Source organism: Lissotriton helveticus, chromosome 5_1, assembly GCF_964261635.1.
Source record: "Lissotriton helveticus chromosome 5_1, aLisHel1.1, whole genome shotgun sequence".
In the NCBI taxonomy this organism is placed as follows: Eukaryota; Metazoa; Chordata; class Amphibia; order Caudata; family Salamandridae; genus Lissotriton; species Lissotriton helveticus.
The window spans coordinates 1661055766-1661074849 of NC_136065.1; the positions used below are offsets into that span (position 1 = coordinate 1661055766).

General features: G+C 40.3%; 1 protein-coding gene across 1 annotated transcript in view; it reads right to left on the reverse strand.

The window, feature by feature from the left end:
- Positions 1 to 570: 570 nt before the first annotated feature.
- LOC144753763 (uncharacterized) overlaps positions 571 to 19084 on the reverse strand; it is a 34327-nt gene continuing 15813 nt past the window's right edge. The window contains exons 2-5 of the mRNA XM_078641344.1: positions 2535 to 2657; positions 2142 to 2252; positions 1824 to 1868; positions 571 to 808 (exon numbers count right to left, since the gene is read on the reverse strand). Of these exons, the coding sequence (XP_078497470.1) occupies positions 771 to 808; positions 1824 to 1868; positions 2142 to 2252; positions 2535 to 2655 (315 nt within the window). The 5' untranslated portion in view covers positions 2656 to 2657 and the 3' untranslated portion in view covers positions 571 to 770. The remainder of the gene's footprint in view (positions 809 to 1823; positions 1869 to 2141; positions 2253 to 2534; positions 2658 to 19084) is intronic.

The window sequence follows — 19084 nt, forward strand, 5'->3', positions numbered from 1 at the left end:
TGCAGTTAAAGAAAACTTAGCATGGTTATGAATGGGCATCCTCTCACACAAAACCCACCACTCAGCATTCAGGATTGTAAAAGCTTGCCATAGGAGTGACTGATGAGTTTATATGTCAGTGGCAAAAGAAAAGAAAAACAAGTATGCTTGTTTTACATTAGAGATATACAGACCTGAAAGACTAAGCATGTAAATCCATTAAATCTTTTTTGAAGGTATGGAAGAAAGCAGTGAAAGGGTGTTTAGAAGCAATACTGTCCAGCATAAAACGTGCATAATTGTTCTTTTTGTTGACTCTAAACACACCTTTTGGATTATGACCATGAAATAGTGGTGTAACTATATCATAGATTCTATTGTCAGATGTCTACCTTAGTGATAGTGGAATTTCCACTATTTTTTAGACTACCATTGAAGAATAATGTGTGGAGGAGCGGTATTGCTTGTTGACCTTCAAAAAGGAGGAAGTTTTAAATTTATATTTCAACACCTTAACAAAATAGTTGCTCGATTTGAAAAAGAAAATTAAGTAGGAATGTTAGAGGAAGTCTGGTCCAACTCTAAAAGGATTGTGCAAATCGTGACAGCTGAAGGAAGTGTGTCTCAACATTACTTCTTATGATAATCCGGACACAACACTAGATTGCAGGAGTATGCGAAACATCTAATTAGACATCTTGCATGCGATCACATTTTTACTTTAAAACATACATTTTGTACATTTGTAAACAGTAAAAGGTAAGCAGGATGTTACATTTGGTTTTATAAATTCAAGGTGGACCCATCTGCTTCATTCGAAACATTAGACCTGTTGGGAAGATAGTGAAAAGTAACTTGTTATGAACATTGCATTGTTTAAAGGTCAATAGCTTTTTGAAATGAAAACTTTATATGTATTTACATAGTAAACATAGTGACCTCTCAACACTCAGTGAGAAAGTGGTAAATAATCCATAAGTAGTAAGGGTGCATGGCCAGCTTTCCAACATGGCGGACGTAACTCTGAAAAGACCCTTGCAAATGCCTCAGTTATCTGAGACATACTATTATACACCCTGCATCACACAAATATGAACTGGAAACTTAATGTGTTCTAAACACCCCAAGGACTTATATCACTTAATTTTGATCTTCAGCATCTACACCCATTGGGGGTATTTACCATTAACCTTTGCATATATTAATGAAGTTTCTTGGTTGCAGACACCACAAAACTTTTCAACAGACTCTAAATGTAAAAAAAACATGTACATTAGCACATCATAACAGCAATGCTAACAATTAAAAACGTATTTTGCAATATATCATGCAGGTGTCTAGGTGTTTTCAGATTCAGGAATAGAGACAGTTACAACTGTTGCAAACATATTCAAATGGCTTCACTACAAACATTATTGAAAATTCACAACTATAATGATAATATCTTACTATACTATGTTAAAACGCAATGATATGTCTTTATCTATAAAAGATCTTCTATGAAAAAACAAAATACAGAATAATCCAATGTTCAGGACAACACTAGAGTGTGAGATCTTATTTATCATTGAAATGTTAATCAAACGTGATGACTCCATTAGGTCCATTGCAATTTTCACTCGATAATTCCCCAGACATATTACATTAGTAAAAATCTGAGCAACTGGCTGCTGAGTTGGGTAGCATTCTGCAAACTGAAAACATAATAACAAATGTATATGTTGAAAAAGTCGAACCTGAATGTTAAAGCAATCATAGGTTTCAGAGCAGAGAATTTCAGTACACACATCGATGAGAAATTACTTAAAGATAAATAACTGTATTAGGAATGAAAATATACATACATTTGCTCTTGAGAAACATATTTTTGAGAGGAAGGCATCGATTACCTGTAAAAATATATGAAAGGACATGACCTTCTAAAGAGGAGCCAACATGTACATCATACGCTATTAGCCATAGTATACACAATTTACATGTAGTAGAAACTAAGTTTATCAACCATCCATTGGTCTGTGTTAAGTGACCAAAAAGAACTGTTGTATATTTTAAAGCTCCACACTATTGCTTCCAATTGCTTTTTATTGGTTTCTTCTACACATTCAAAACTTTTTTCAAGAATATAGATTGACTAGATGCTGCAGATGGATAACATAGTGTACCTGATACAGGTGCTGAAGATGGAACAGGTGATGAAGATGGAACAGGTGATGAAGATGGAACAGGTCCTGAAGATGGAACAGGTTCTGGTGAATTATCACTCGTCATGCTTCCTGCAAATTAATTTTGAAAAGTTTTGAAAAAGTAACATTTCTTAAAGAAGAAATTAGTTTAACAACATACCACAAACCTTTCTCAAACACAAAAAGTTCATCAGAAATACATTTCTTACATTAATGTAGTTTGTAAAATATGTTGTGTGCAGAAAGACATAATCACATACTTTTTTCAACCTATTAACTTTTTACCTATATGGGAGAGAATTACACCAGCCAATAGAACATCATTAATCTAGACATTGAAATTATGTGCCAATACTGAAAAAATGATATTACCGTCAACAGAGAACTTTTTAGATAGTCTACACAATCCATGCTTCTGGAATTTATTGAAACCATCAGGATACACATTACGGCTTATATAATCCAGAAGCTCTTGGTACTTAGTGGCATCCATTTCTATGGAAAATGAAGATAAACAGGGAAAAAACGTTAAAAGAAAAGCATTATAGATGTAAAGAACACATTTTACATGCTCACATTCAAGAATAAAGACATAAATGACTATATAGGTGTGTGAATATACAATTAGTAAAAGAACTGTCACCCCGTCTTCACAGCTCAATACGTTCACAAAGTTTAAGCGAGGGATACAGAGTACAGTCCATACAAAGACACGGGTAAGGTCTGTCAAAGGGATGCAGTTTGAAAACATGACAGTTTAACAAAAGGCGCTCAGGCACTGCAGTGACAGGCTTGACTTTTATATTTAGGGTTACTTGTGTGGATGGCACAATTACTGCTGCACGCCCACTAGTAGCATTTACATGAGCAGCCCAGGTATACATATTATACATAACTATCAAGACTAACATTTTATTCATGGACAAACAATTTCCGTTACACTTTCAAAAAAGGCAGCAATTGCACTTAAAGACTGATCATGAAGTGGTGAAGTGTCCAAAACATCTATTTTGGCGAAAGTATGTCATAAAAAGATGTACGATAGAGGGAGAAATGGTTAGGGAACCTAAGCCAAATAAAGGGCCAGTACAACTTAAAACTATGCTAGTCTGTGGAGGCAGTACTTTCGTAGGCCAACTAGACCACATAAAAAAAACTATAGGTCACGTGAGGAAGTAAGAAATATTAAAAGTCAGCGGAGGATTAAAAGTGAGCAATTATGATGATTAGGAGAGAGTACGTACGTTGAAACACAAAGCATGTGGCGTAGCACAAAAATGCAACATATATATTCATGAAAGCATAATATATAAGAAAACAGGCCTGGGAAGGCAATGTGAGGCAGTAATAAATATTAAAATTCATGGGAGAATTAGGAGGGAGCCAATACAATGAACCACAAAGCATGTACCCCACAAAAATAAAGGAAAACAGAGCTGGGAGGGCCACGTGACGCAGAAAAAAATACCATCATGCACGTAAAATTTAAAAGAACAGAGATGAAAGCACGTAACACACTTAAAAAATACGACCCAGAAATTCATGCACGCATAATTTATTAAAGAAAGGCCTAGGAGGGCCCCGTGATGCAGAAGGAATTAAATATTAGGATCATACAAGTACGATCAATAAGAATAGAGGCCTGGGAAGGCCATGTGAGGCAGTAATAAATATTAAAAGTCATAGGAGAATTAGGAGGGAGCAAATACGATGAACCTCAAAGCATGTACCCCACAAAAATAAAGCAAAACAGAGCTGAGAGGGTCACATGACGCAGAAAAAAATACCATCAAGCACGTAAAATTTCTAAGAACAGACATGAAAGCACGTGACACCTCAAAGATATGACACAGAAATTCATGCACGCATAATTTATTAAAGAAAGGCCTAGGAGGGCCCCATGACGCAGTAGGAATTAAATAATAGGATCATGCAAGTACGATCAATAAGAATAGAGGCCTGGAAAGGGCACGTGAGGCAGTAATAAATATTAAAAGTCATGGGAGAATTAGGAGGGAACAAATAGAATAAATCACAAAGCATGTACCGCGCAAAAAAAAAAGCAAAACAGAGCTGGGAGGGCCACGTGATGCAGAAAAAAATACCATCAAGCTCGTAAAATTTATAAGAACAGACACGAAAGCACGTGACACACTTTAAAAATACGACATAGAAATTTATGCATGCATAATTTTTCAAAGAAAGGCCTAGGAGGGCCCGTGACGCAGAAAGAATTAAATAATAGGGTCATACAAGTACGATCAATAAGAATAGAGGCCTGGGAAGGCCACGTGAGGCAGTAATAAATATTAAAAGTCATGGGAGAATTAAGAGGCAGCAAATACGATGAATCACAAAGCATGTACCCCACAAAAATAAAGCAAGACAGAGCTGGGAGGGCCACATGACGTAGAAAAAAATACCATCAAGCATGTAAAATTTCTAAGAACACATACGAAAGCACGTGACACACTTCAAAAATATGACATAGAAATTCATGCACGCATCATTTTTAGGTCGCGCCTGCGATGCAGGGGCGAAAGCCCCTGCTGTCGCAAAGCGATCTATTGTAATCATTTTAGTCCTTTTCCCGTTCAAGGACTAGGCAGAGACAACAGACTGTCACGCGCACGCAGCCGGCCGGAATCGGATCAGGTCACGCGCTCCGATCCCGGCCGGCTGTTCACAACACATGCACACGCAGGCACACACGCAGGCACAGGCAGGCACACAGGCAGGCACACACGCAGGCACAGGCAGGCACACACGCAGGCACACACAACACACACACACACAGACAGACGCACGCACACACATTCCCCCCCTCCCCCTGCGCTCCGATCCCGGCCGGCTGTTCACAACACATGCACACGCAGGCACACACGCAGGCACAGGCAGGCACACAGGCAGGCACAGGCACACAGGCAGGCACACACGCAGGCACAGGCAGGCACACACGCAGGCACACACAACACACACACACACAGACAGACGCACGCACACACATTCCCCCCCTCCCCCTGCGCTCCGATCCCGGCCGGCTGTTCACAACACATGCACACGCAGGCACACACGCAGGCACAGGCAGGCACACAGGCAGGCACACACGCAGGCACAGGCAGGCACACACGCAGGCACACACAACACACACACACACAGACAGACGCACGCACACACATTCCCCCCCTCCCCCAAACTCACCGGGCTCTTTTAGCGTGTTCCGTGTCTGTCTCTCGTCAGCCAGGGGTAAGTCTCGATCAACGATCTCCCTTCGCAGCGCTGGTCTTCACCCGGGCCCCCTCCTGGGACCCGGGACTTAAGATGCCGCACTCTGCTTCGGCGCCGGGGCTCGGGGCTCGGATCTCGCATGCGCGGGCAGCCCCCGCCCTCACTCTCAGCCCGGGCTCTTTCGGTTTCGTAGGTGAGCGATGTCATCGCTTTTTTTCACTCGGTAGCGTTTGAATTTTTTTTTATTCTGTTCTATTTTTATACAGAGCTTATTCTCTTTCCAGTGTTCAGTCCTTTAAGATTCATTGATGTTCTGCTTATTCCATTTCTTTTTTTCTTCTAAACGTAGCCTGCTTCCGGAAGCTATAGCAATATGCTACTTTCGTCAAAATTATTTTTATTTATATCTTTAAAGTCAAAGTTTAGTGAAGACATACAAATCATCCATACAGCCATCTTTTTCTTTTGCTTAGAAGGTTCATTGAGCCAGTTGATGGCACATACTGATCTGATGTTTTCCCTGAAGCTCCCTTTTGCCTGTAGTCCATCTGATTGTGTCTGGTTCGGTCTGATTTGAGATCAGAATCTTCAATGTGATATCCTGAGAGATCCCTTTCTTTTTCTTCATCTTGCCATGTATTCTGTTGTGTCACCACTTCTGAAACATGGAATTAGTTGGCTTGCTTTTTATTGAACTTTATTTACTCATGATTTGAGGTTTTATTTTCGAAAACAGTCAATATGTGACCTAAGGTCTCATTGATTGTGATCAGTTGTCTGATGGTATTGTGTCTAACCAGAAGAAAATATTATCTTGATAAGTTACATTTCTTTTTTGTGAACAAGTTTCTCATTAATCAAATAGTGTGAACAATAAATTAAATCTTTTTCAGTCGTAATTTATTTGGGGACTCACCGTGTGGCATTCGGTGCAGCGTATTAAATACACCATTGAAGACTAGTTTCTCTTCCGAAAAACGCAAGGAGCACTCCAGCAGCTTGACAATGATTGAAAATATGTGGGTAACATCCTCCCTCTGTTTCATTCTCCTCCAGTTTTGAGTTAAACGTTTCCTTGGTATGGCCCTCCAACACAGCTGTGAATTTCCTAATTTACATTTTTTCTTCCAGGGTCGACTTCAATGATATTTCACTATGTCTGAATGCTCAGTGCCTGAATGCTCAAAGATTAGCACTGAGTGTTTGAATTCCCAATACTGAAAATTTAGGACTTTGTATTCATTTATTATAAATGCACTTTCAGAAAAGGTTTTGTGCGTGTCAGTTCCTTATTTCATTTCACTCATCATTCATATACTTGAGTTTAACCCAGACCAACCTTTCTGAAGGCTCAAAAATAATTGATTTCATGGCCCTCTGTGTGTTGCCATGTGGTGAGTCAAAACAACAAGATATGAAAAAGGCCCGAGATTCTTTAGTGACGACCCTGTTAGTCACTTTTTTGATCGCCTTCCGACTGGTTGTCACTCAACATCCGTCTTCTTTTCCAAAGGTTTCAGCTTTTTTTTTTTATTAATTCCCCTCGGTCAGTTACTCTTAAGAATGGTGCCAAAAGAAATGCTCATTCGAATAGTATGAATACGCCTTGAAAACATGTTATATTCAAATTATCATTAAAGTTTTACTTAATGCAACTCTAAAGGGGGACATTTAATCCAGAATTGCATCGAAGTTGTTAGTCCCTCTGCTACATTTCTGGTGGTGTTTAGAAAATTGTTCTTCTTGTGTTTGTTAAATATTTTCCTTGTGTGAGTAACCGAGGCTCTGAATGTAGTTGTAGTTAGGTAACTGGGTAATCTCCTACACTGCTAGAAAACTAGTGGGAACATTGCCCTCTAGTTAATCCTAAAACCAGATTCTAAGACATACAGTGTTACTTCCTCCAACTTGATTAGTACTGAAAATGGATTTCTCAAATAAATAAAAAGATTGCCAACTTTCAATGACACTCTTGGTGGTCTTCCCATACATGTACCACTTTCCATCAAACTGTTACGCATTGTATTTTTCCAATCATGGTTCTATTACCAACTTCCTATTGACATCAAATCTATGCCAAATATGCTGGCTTTCAGGAAATCCCTAAAAACCTGGCTTTTCACTTCCTGTTAAAATCTCTTCTGTTCTATATCTCTTGTGGTCCTTTCAGCTAGCGCCAAAACGACCTTGGGCATTCAAGTCCTTAACAAAACTACATAACATAACAGACAGTGGGGATGGGAGCAGTTCTAATGCAGTCCAGTTTTGATTTCGCACTATTCTCTGGTCTCTTTAATCGTACTTTACCTTATTGTTCTAGTTTACAGCAGTGATAGACTCTCAATTAAATGTGGTCTTAAGATCGTATACTGGAGCACCGGGAGCATACCAACCCATCTAAAAGAGCAAACATTTTTTGGGACTAGGACAGACATTGTCAACCACATGGTGGTGCAGTCTGTTTTTATATAAAATGTTCAAGATGCCAGGTGTTAGGGTCTATATTATTGCTTAAATCCTGAAGGATTTTGTATATCTTAATTCAGCAATACATTCTAGCGCTCTCTTGGATAGAAAACAAGCATTAAAAATGCAATAGGTCTCGCCTTTCATTAAGTTAAAGCCATTTGCTTTGCTATATAATACCATTAGCAAAGCAAATGGCTTTAACTTAATCAAAGGCGAGACCTATTGCATTTTCAATGCTTGTTTAAAGAGAGGCCTAGCAGGGCCCCGTGACACAGAAGGAATTAAATAATAGGATCATCCAAGTATGATCAATTAGAATAGAGGCCTGGGAAGGCCACGTGAGGTAGCAATAAATAGTAAAAGTCAAGGGAGGATTAGGAGGCAGCAAATACGATGAATCACAAAGCATGTACCCCACAAAAATAAAGCAAGACAGAGCTGGGAGGGCCACATGACGTAAACACATACGAAAGCACGTGACACACTTCAAAAATATGACATAGAAATTCATGCACGCATAATTTTTTAAACAGAGGCCTAGCAGGGCCCCGTGACGCAGAAGGAATTAAATAATAGGATCATCCAAGTATGATCAATTAGAATAGAGGCCTGGGAAGGCCACGTGAGGTAGCAATAAATAGTAAAAGTCAAGGGAGGATTAGGAGGAAGCCAATAGAATGAGGCACAAATAAACCAAAACAGAGCTGGGAGGGCCACGTGACACAGTAAAAAAAAATACTATCATGCAGGTACAATTTACAGCGGAGGCTGATGTTGTGACGGCTTCTCTTACCTTTGCTTCTGTCGTCTTTTGTCTTGTCTTCAAAGGCTGGGACTTTGGCAGGGCCTGGGGTGGGCTGCGCGCGGGCGCCTCCGCGCCTTTGGTGGTCTGGCTGGCCGGTAGCAGCAGTGACACCACGTCGAGTGTCACGAGTCCTCCTCCGTTCGAGCAAACAGTTCGTAGTAAAATCGACGACGGCAGTCTGTCTGTCACCGCAGCACAGGCAGGCAAAAGAGAGCGTGCTCACATCAGTGCCCGCATTATATGGGAACCGCGGGGGCCGACCAAACCAAGCCCAGGGCCGTCATTGGTAGCATTTTCACGCTCTACAAGAATGATGGCCCTGGGGGACCTCCCATTGGCTAATGTATTGGCTTCCAGACTTAGTGATAGCAAGCAAGCTAGGTGGTGGCATCTGGGGAGTGTGAGCGGGCGTGCACCGCGCATGTGTAAGTGTGAGTGTATGCACCAACAATTAACAACAGAGAGAGACGGGGGCGGGGTTATCATGTGCGCAGAGGCAGGCCCAGAATCGGATCTCCAATGAGTGACCACTTCTAATCATTCTCGTTAGCGCGACCTGTGGTCTGATTTGTCACTGAGAGGGTGATCGCATCATACTTTGTACTGCTAATCATACTCCGCGCGCACCCGCGCATACAGTACGAATATGCTTTGACGTTACGCGTCGCATCAAGCTTTCCGTGTGACATCATGTACGGCGTCCTGTACGCGAAAGGCGCCAATTTTTCTAGTTGTTTAAAAACATATATGTATGTATTTAATGCACATACTAAGGGAAGACATTATCTGGGATAATTATGAAAATAGTTTTTTTTTACTTTTAACAATCGTATATTAGTTTTAAAAACAATTACACAAATTGCGGTAGAACGTCATGCGTACTTGTATCGTAAGAGCACCGTAAGCACACCATAAGCGTACGCAAAGCCATGTGACTTTAAAAGAAGAGATTTGATTGGTTCATAACACTTCCTATTGCAACTGTTGAAAGTTCTGTCCCATTTTAATCATTCTACTTGGACTTTCTAAGAAGAAGCATCTCTTCTGAGAATCTTGTCAAATAGAAGGAAGATCACCATAATACCAGCAATGGACTCATCTTCCAGCCATTCTTCAGAGGGAGATTTCATTCCTGAAGAACCTCCAAAGAAGAGGAAAGAAGCTCTAATTTGGAAGTTTTTTACTTTTCCAGAAGGGCAAAAAAAGGTTAATGCTCCAACAGTAACCTGTAAAATTTGCCAAACAACTCTTTCAAGGGATGATCCATCTAAAAAATAGTCCTTTGGCACAGCAAATATGGTGCGACATGTGAAGAACTTGCACCCCAACAACTTTGCTCGAGCTGCAAGACGGTGGTTGCAGGACAACCCACCTGCTACCGCACCAAGCACATCAACTGCTGCAGCAGCATTTTCAGCAAGCAGTCCACACCCACAAATTGATCCTGAAGTTAACATTGCATGCATTTATTGCAATAAACTTTTGTGTTATGGGGAACAGTCTATCGACCTGATAAGACGCAAGAAGCGGGAGCATTGGTGTCCTCGACATTAGTTCTTTTTTTTTTCATTCTTTTGTTCCTGTTGGACACTTTTTGGGTTCCAGTTCCATTTTTTTGGTTTAAAAAAAAAAAACTTATTGACAAAGCACAAAAAAAACTGAAAACTAAAAACACAAAACCAGTTCTTTTTAGAACTACCTTCACTGGTCAAAGAAAGAACTATATTTCTATGTTAGTGTATAAAAGTTTCTCAGAATGAATGTGTAGTTCATAAATGAACGAATGAATACATTACTAGTGTATGGAGAATGTGAAAGTGTAGAACTATAAGGAACTGCTACAGCATACATCTATAAGCAGTTTACCTATAGTATACTGTAGTACCTCCGAAGCACTTGAATGTAACATATGCACATAAATATGTTAAAAATCTACGCTTCAGTTTGCACTACTGGTAAAAATGCCTGGATGAATTTCTATGTGTTACGGGTGGATTTACAACCCCCTTGTGCCTCACTGATGACATCATCCTTGTGACGGAGTGGCAGATCTCCTCTCACCCTAATATAACCTTTGATACACACATTCAAAAATAGAAACTACAATTTTCAAAACAATGGAGATACCAATACCACTTACAACAACCTATTCAGTAATTCCAAACTCTACATACACAGCCACTCATTCACCAACAGTTCTATATAGTCACTCATACATGTACTCACTCATCCTATGTACTCATACACCTATACATCCTGTTACAGACCGACACTCATCCATAGAGTTACTCACACACATACTCACACATGCAAATAAACTATCAAACATCCATTTATTTTCATATACAGCTATACACACACCACTAAACTTACTTTTACATAAACGTACACATATTTACTCTCTTAAACAATCACTTATAGAAACACATACTTATTTATACAGGAACTCTTCCAATCTCTCACTCTCACATATAATCACTTATACACATCAATACTCACATATACAAGATTAAAACATATGTAGTTACTCATAAAGATACTATTGAGACAGTCATTCACTCACTAACACACCCATACACACACTCATCCACCCATACAGTCCTAGACACATGCTGTCTTCAAAACACATACAAACAGTGAGTCACTCATTCATGCATCTATGCGCTAAGTAATACCCCATCGAACCATACAGACACTGATACTGATACTCAAAAAACCAACTAATAACCCATATACACACTCAAGTAGCTACTCACCAACCCATGCAGCCACTTATACACAAAGTAAGACACTGATACAGATATTTACATATTTAAACATTACTTGCTAATACATGTATTCACTAAGATGCACTTAATAAGTCAGTTATACAATCAATTTTAGAAAACCCCCCATCTATTTAGACAGTTATTTACCCATTTATTCTTCCATCGACCTTTAGATATCGTGTAGTAAATTCTTTATTTAGATATAAAAACATATCTTTAAAAGATTGCACAAATCACATTATGTACAGATTTATAGATAAAAGAATAAAATGTACCATAAGTATGTTAGTTAAAAAACCTTTCAATTTGTAAATTAACTCTCCCCGTTATTGCAAGGTCTATTAGAGAGCAGGTTCCGTCTTAGCAATCAGCTATATGGCCTCAGAAATATCCATTTTATCTAGATTGCGATAAGCGTGCTGAATAAATTTGGACAAGTTTATATTTAGAACAATGTTATCTGGAGACAGAGCAGCGATAATGGCGTGCCTGCAGGTCCGAATACCAAGCCTGTTCCATTCTGGCTTGAGCAGGCATCGGCGCTGGAGATTGAATGAGGGACAGATGCAGAGCACGTGCAAGATTGTTTCTGTTGCTGACCCGCATCCTCTGCATGTTGTGTCTTCCTTCTTGCGACGCCAGGTGGGAAGATTTTGGAGAAAGTGCCAATCTCCCAATCTTAGGGCAATCAGACAGCGCTTTAGATAAAGTGCAAATGTCGTGGAGAGATAGGCCGCAGGGGTCAATCGTTTGTAGGAATTAACTACCGCCCAGGAGTGACTGCGTTTCGTGGCAAGAGCTTTGTCTGAAGCCAGAGATTTCAGTCTTACGCTTTTTTTGATTATGGTTTTAAAGACAGTCTGACTGGGGTTGAGGGCCCAAAGATCGGCAGCTGACATTTGATGAATGTAATCATTCAAAAGGCGCCCGAATGTTCCCCCTGGATTGGTCTCGTTTATTTCTTTCCATATTAGGGATTCTAGCGTGCCTGGTTCGGCCTGTCTTAATTTGTGACATAGCTTAAGGTAAGTACCGACGTTAGAGGCTTCATAGTTGGTTAATCCCAGTTCTAGTCTGATCTGAGCAGGGGAGGCAACGCTCGGTAAATGAAGTACCTTCCTGTAGATTTTAGTTGTATATTTGTTAAGGGCGGTATTCATTTTGCCTTTAAAGATCTCTATGCCATAAGAAAGCGTTGGCCCGATTATTGCTCTGAGAACTTCTAATAAAGGGGCAAAGGTTGGGCCTGAAAGTTTCTTTGATAACTTGGCTAAGGATACCACTAAAGCCGTAGTTTTAGCTGCAATCGCACTGCTTTGCTTTGAGAATCTGCCCCTTGCATCCAGATGGATGCCTAAATATTTATATGACTGGCCAATCGAAAGGCTTGTATTGTTAATTGACCAGCCACCGCCACTATGGTGTTTCTTGCCAAATGGGACTATCAGGGTTTTCTCCATGTTGATTTCTAGCTGGTTGTCAGACGTGTATTGTGATAATTCAACAAGGAGCCTTTGTAACCCTACTCTAGTGAGGCTGAACAAGGCCAAATCGTCGGCGTATAAAAGGTTACATAATGCCGCACCTCCTATTTTGGGTGGATGGCTATTTACCTTGTCTAGAGTGCTTGACAGGTCGGCTATAAATAGGTTAAAGAGGAGTGGGGCCAGCACGCAACCCTGCTTGACACCGCGTGAAGTCATGATTTTTCGCGAGAGATGTGAGCCGGACCCTAACTTCACTCGGACCCATGTATCAGAGTAGAGGTGAATAATTGGGTTCAATATTTCATTTGGAATGCCCCACTGAGTCAGTTTTTTCCAAAGGGCCGCCCTGGGCACTCTATCGAACGCTGCTTTAAAATCGACAAAGCAGCAGAAGACCATCCTGTTTGTTGATAAAGCTTTGTCGATTATAGTGGAAACTGCCAGTAAATTTGTCATAGTTCCTGAGTTGGCAACGAACCCTGTCTGGTTTAGAGGAATCAGATTGTGGTCCTTTGCCCATTGCCTTAGATCCTCCAGAATGAGTCCTGCAAAATGTTTTGCCTCTATGTCCAGAATGGCAATTAGTCTATAGTTGTTGGGCATAGCTCGTGAGCCGGATTTGTAGATGGGATGAATTATTGCGCCCCGCCATGAGTCCGGGATTGTCATTGTTCGCAGGGTGTAGTTAAAAAGATTCAGTAACACCATGGACCAAAAAGGAATGTCCGATTTAAATAGCCTTTGTGGCAGGCCATTTGGGCCTGGTGCTCCATCTTGTCTCCCTTGTGTCACTACTTTGGTGACTTGTTCCTCTGTTAATGCGTATACAGGGGTAGGTCCCTGATTTGTGTCGAAAGAGGTGTCCAGTGAGTCGTCTTCTGTAGTCCCGCGTCCCATGGATGGTCTGGAACTATCATGGTTATTTTGTGCCTGGAAGTGATCTGTTAGATATGTTACCCATTCTGCTTCCTGGATATTTGCAGAGCCAGAGTTTGTCAGGTTTAGGTGGGTGCGGTTAACAAGGGACCAAAATTTCCTTGTGTTTTTTTGCTTGCTTTCCCACACCAATTTTATCCAGTATTGGTTTTCCTGAGCCTGTTTCTCTTGGGAGACTGTCCTCCTGAATGCTTTTTGGGCATGATGATATGTGGCAAGGAAGGCGCTGTTCCGAGGAAAATTTAAAATCAACCTCAGTGCGGTGTTCCTTGCTCTCTTTAGTGGTTTAATAGCGGCTGAGGTCTCGGCCCCTACTGGAGGCAAACGATTTGAGCTCTGAGCAGTCGCAGGATATGAGTTGATCAAGTGGAGGCACATCTGCGACCATTTCCATATCGGGTTGGCTTCTTTGTCAAGACTGCCTGTTATGTAGTCCTTGCTTGCTTTTAGAACACTCTGACTGTTGGTTTCATTCCATTTAAGTCGCTTGAGGTTTTCCGTGTGAATTCCGTTGTAAGTTGAGGGAGCCGCTTTGTGGAGTTCCGGGTTTGCGGTAAAAGTGATGACCTGGGGCCTATGGTCGCTTTCGGACCGTGGGTGGATGCAAAAACAGTTCAATTTGAACAGTAGTTCAAAATTGCCGATAGTGAAATCTAAGTTAGTTTTTTTTATTCCGTTCGAACAGGTCCATTTTTGGGGTGAATCGCTTGTTGTCCTTCCGTTCACTACTAAGTAGCCTGCGTTATAGAATCTCGTCACGGAGAGCTCACCTAATATGTTTGGGGCTTGCTTCAATGGTTTGGATTGAGTCAGAGCCTCAATAATATTAGTCATATCCGGCCCTTCCGTGTCTGCTGCAATCCCCTGGAATTGATTTGTGTTGAAGTCTCCCGTAAAGATGCAGTCCGAGTTGGGATATTCAGTAGCAATGTCATTCATGATTTTGCACAGTTGGACCAGGTGGTCTTTTTTTGTACGGGTGCAGGGGTTAATATACACATTAACAAGGAGAATTGGACGCTGCCTCCCAGAGGGATTGATTTTAACCCCAAGTAACCAGTCTTCTTTAAGGGAAATTTGACCGAGAGCGCCCTTTAAGTTATTTGTGATGTATATGGACAGGCCGCCTTTAGGGTGGCCAAATCGGTTGTCCCTGAGAGCTGGTTTCCAGAACTCGATATATCCTTCTATGGGACGGCCCTCTGTCGCCCAAGTTTCCTGTAGGGCGATTGCTGTGTGTTTGCACAGAAAAGCCATAGTGTCTTCGTTTGAAGTTTTTTGATGAAGTCCACTGATATTCCATGAGCACAGTGAGAATGGAGACTGTCCCTGTTTGGTATATTTTTTGTGCCATGTATCTGCCGCTGAAAGGGGTTTTCTGACGGAATTGTTTACCTATAGTATACTGTAGTACCTCCGAAGCACTTGAATGTAACATATGCACATAAATATGTTAAAAGTCTACGCTTCAGTTTGCACTACTGGTGAAAATGCCTGGATGAATTTCTATGTGTTACGGGTGGATTTACAACCCCCTTGTGCCTCACTGATGACATCATCCTTGTGACGGAGTGGCAGATCTCCTCTCACCCTAATATAACCTTTGATACACACATTCAAAAATAGAAACTACAATTTTCAAAACAATGGAGATACCAATACCACTTACAACAACCTATTCAGTAATTCCAAACTCTACATACACAGCCACTCATTCACCAACAGTTCTATATAGTCACTCATACATGTACTCACTCATCCTATTTACTCATACACCTATACATCCTGTTACAGACCGACACTCATCCATAGAGTTACTCACACACATACTCACACATGCAAATAAACTATCAAACATCCATTTATTTTCATATACAGCTATACACACACCACTAAACTTACTTTTACATAAACGTACACATATTTACTCTCTTAAACAATCACTTATAGAAACACATACTTATTTATACAGGAACTCTTCCAATCTCTCACTCTCACATATAATCACTTATATACATCAATACTCACATATACAAGATTAAAACATATGTAGTTACTCATAAAGATACTATTGAGACAGTCATTCACTCACTAACACACCCATACACACACTCATCCACCCATACAGTCCTACACACATGCTGTCTTCAAAACACATACAAACAGTGAGTCACTCATTCATGCATCTATGCGCTAAGTAATACCCCCATCGAACCATACAGACACTGATACTGATACTCAAAAAAACAACTAATAACCCATATACACACTCAAGTAGCTACTCACCAACCCATGCAGCCACTTATACACAAAGTAAGACACTGATACAGATATTTACATATTTAAACATTACTTGCTAATACATGTATTCACTAAGATGCACTTAATAAGTCAGTTATACAATCAATTTTAGAAACCCCCCCATCTATTTAGACAGTTATTTACCCATTTATTCTTCCATCGACCTTTAGATATACGTATAAACATTTTTTTTTCAGAAAGACACATTCACTGGATGATGTCATCATTGATGTCATGAGTGATGTCACTGACCATGTCATGAGTGATGTAATATGTGATGTCATCAGCAGTGCATTGCGGGCGCGTGAGTTATAGTTAGCTGAACTAACTATAACAGGGGAATTTCAAAGGTTTTGTATGAGTGAAATGTCCAGCTAACTATAACATGTGTGAAACCTATGTTTTGCAAGGTTTTTTAAATGCTAATTACTAACTTTAACGTTTGTGAAACCTATGTTTTTTTCAGTGAATATATATATTTCTGTATATATAAATATATATATATATATATATACTCATAATCGCTGGAACATTGTGTGTGACCTTGCAGTCTGTGTCAAGCCATCCAGGGATCTCAAAAACCAAAGGAAGATTGAGACCTATGTATTGGTGGCCAGGAATGGACATTCAGATCGAGCTTGTGGAACGTGATTGTTGCTATGTAGATAAAACCTTTAAATGTATAGTGCAACCCATGATAATAAGAGATATTCTTAAAGAACCCTGGAAAGAGGTATCCTTCGACATTTTTTGCCCCATCCTCCTTGGAAGTGTTGACAAATATGTATTTGTGCTCTTGATCATGTTCTTCAGGTAGCCAGAAGTTGCCATTGCAAATTCTGTTGAGTCTCGTGATGTATAATGTTTTTTGATCAAGTTTTTGAGAGAGGGTTTTCCAAATTCTTTATTGACAGACAATGGGGTACAGTTCGTCTCCCGCGAGATGGAGGAATTTCTGAAGGAAAGAGGCATTAGACATAAGAAATCATCCTTATATCATCCCGAGACCAATGGTATGGTCGAAAAATCTCTGATTGAAAAGTGAAATATTTAATAAAGTAAAAAACTATAGGATAACTCCCCATTTAAGCACAGGTTTCTCCCTGTTTGAATTATTCAAAAGAATAAAGGCTAATACTGTGGTATGTTCCTCCTGGGTAAATGACTTTTGTCTGTTAGTCAAAAAGAGGAGTTAAAAAAGGTGAAAGAACACAAATTAGCCTCTAGGAGAAAAATCTTATTTGACTCACAAAGCTACCAGTAAAACAGATGTTCAGGTTGGTGATCTAGTCAAGATTAAGAACCCTTGTGGTACTGTCTGTGGTTCTGGTTCAATTTTTTTATCACTTATGAGGGTTATCAAACTTTTTGGAAAATGCTGTAAAAACAGAAGATTGCCATATCTGGAATCTGGGTCGTGTAGTGAAAATTGTTCAAAGAAATTGTGATGCTAAGCATATTGTAAATGTTCCTGGTGAAGAAGATTTGGTTGGTGACAACACTGGAGTAAGAAAGTCATCCAGGGTGTCTAAGAGACTGTCTTATCTGAAGGAATCTGTGTAATTATTTTGTTTTGTTCATGTTGTTGGGAAGGGGGGAGGTGTGTAGTATCCTATGGCTAACACCGATGTGCATTGTAAATCAGTGTTAGCCCATTAGAGTGTTGGGACTGCATACTGGTTGTCCTGAGTGATAGAATGTTAAGGCTTGAAGTTAGACAGTTACTGTGAGCCGGAAGCTAATCCTGATGACAGCAACTGCTGAGGCTGGAGTATTGTAAATGTTCCTGGTGAAGAAGATTTGGTGGGTGACAACACTGGAGTAAGAAAGTCATCCAGGGTGTCTAAGAGACCGTCTTATCTGAAGGAATATGTGTAATTCTTTTGTTTTGTTCCTATTGTTGGGAAAGGGGGAGGTGTGTAGTATCCTATGGCTAACACTGATGTGCATTGTAAATCAGTGTTAGCCCATTAGAGTGTTGGGACTACATACTGGTTGTCCTGAGTGATAGAATGTTAAGGCTAAAAGTTAGACAGTTACTGTGAGTCTGAAGCGGATCCTGATGACAGCAACTTCTGAGGCTGGAGTGTTGTTTGATACTACTTAATAAAGTACCCTAATTTACAATCTACCTGTTACCTCCTACATCATTTCAGTGGGCTATTCTCTGGACCTTATCTTTTCGACCACTAGTCTGGTGACTGTAAACAATATCACACCTTGCTGTTGGACTGATCATGCCCTGATAGCTTCCTCATTAGCAGGAAGAGAGACTTACAAAGCTCATGAACATCGAATTAATATGTATTACAGCAGAGCATGGGAAAAACTCAGGAGGCCATGCTTGGACAACCTTTTTTCTCTCACTCTTTCAATCTCTGACTTAGGACGTTCAGTGAAGATAATCTATCATTTTCGAAGAATTGACTGTCAGAAAACCTAGACCAAATTCTCCTTCTAAAAGAAATAAAAGCAATTTGCAAAACCTCAGCTCCCTGGTACAATATTTTGTTAAGCAGCTTAAACAATGTTACAGAAAGTTATAAACGAGTTGGCGTGTTACCTATAAGGAAGAGGACAAAATAGCTTTGAAGGCTTCCCTGAGAAAATATAAACTGAGCATTATTATTATTATTATTATTATTACGAGTTTTAATATAGCGCCTGGTTACCATTAGGCATCCCCGCGCTCTTCCAGAGAAAAGCCACTACCACACAAAGCACCAGGATTAGGCAGGGAACAGGAAGGTTTTTAAAAGTTTACGAAACCGTAAAAAGCTCGCTTCCGAACGCAGGTACAGGGGGAGAGAGTTCCACAGGATGGCCACATTTATAGAGAATCTTCTACCACCTGTTCTCGCCTTCCTCGCCCTCATGACCAGCAGCAGATGTTGATGGTCAGAACGAAGAGAGCGGGAGGCCTTGTAA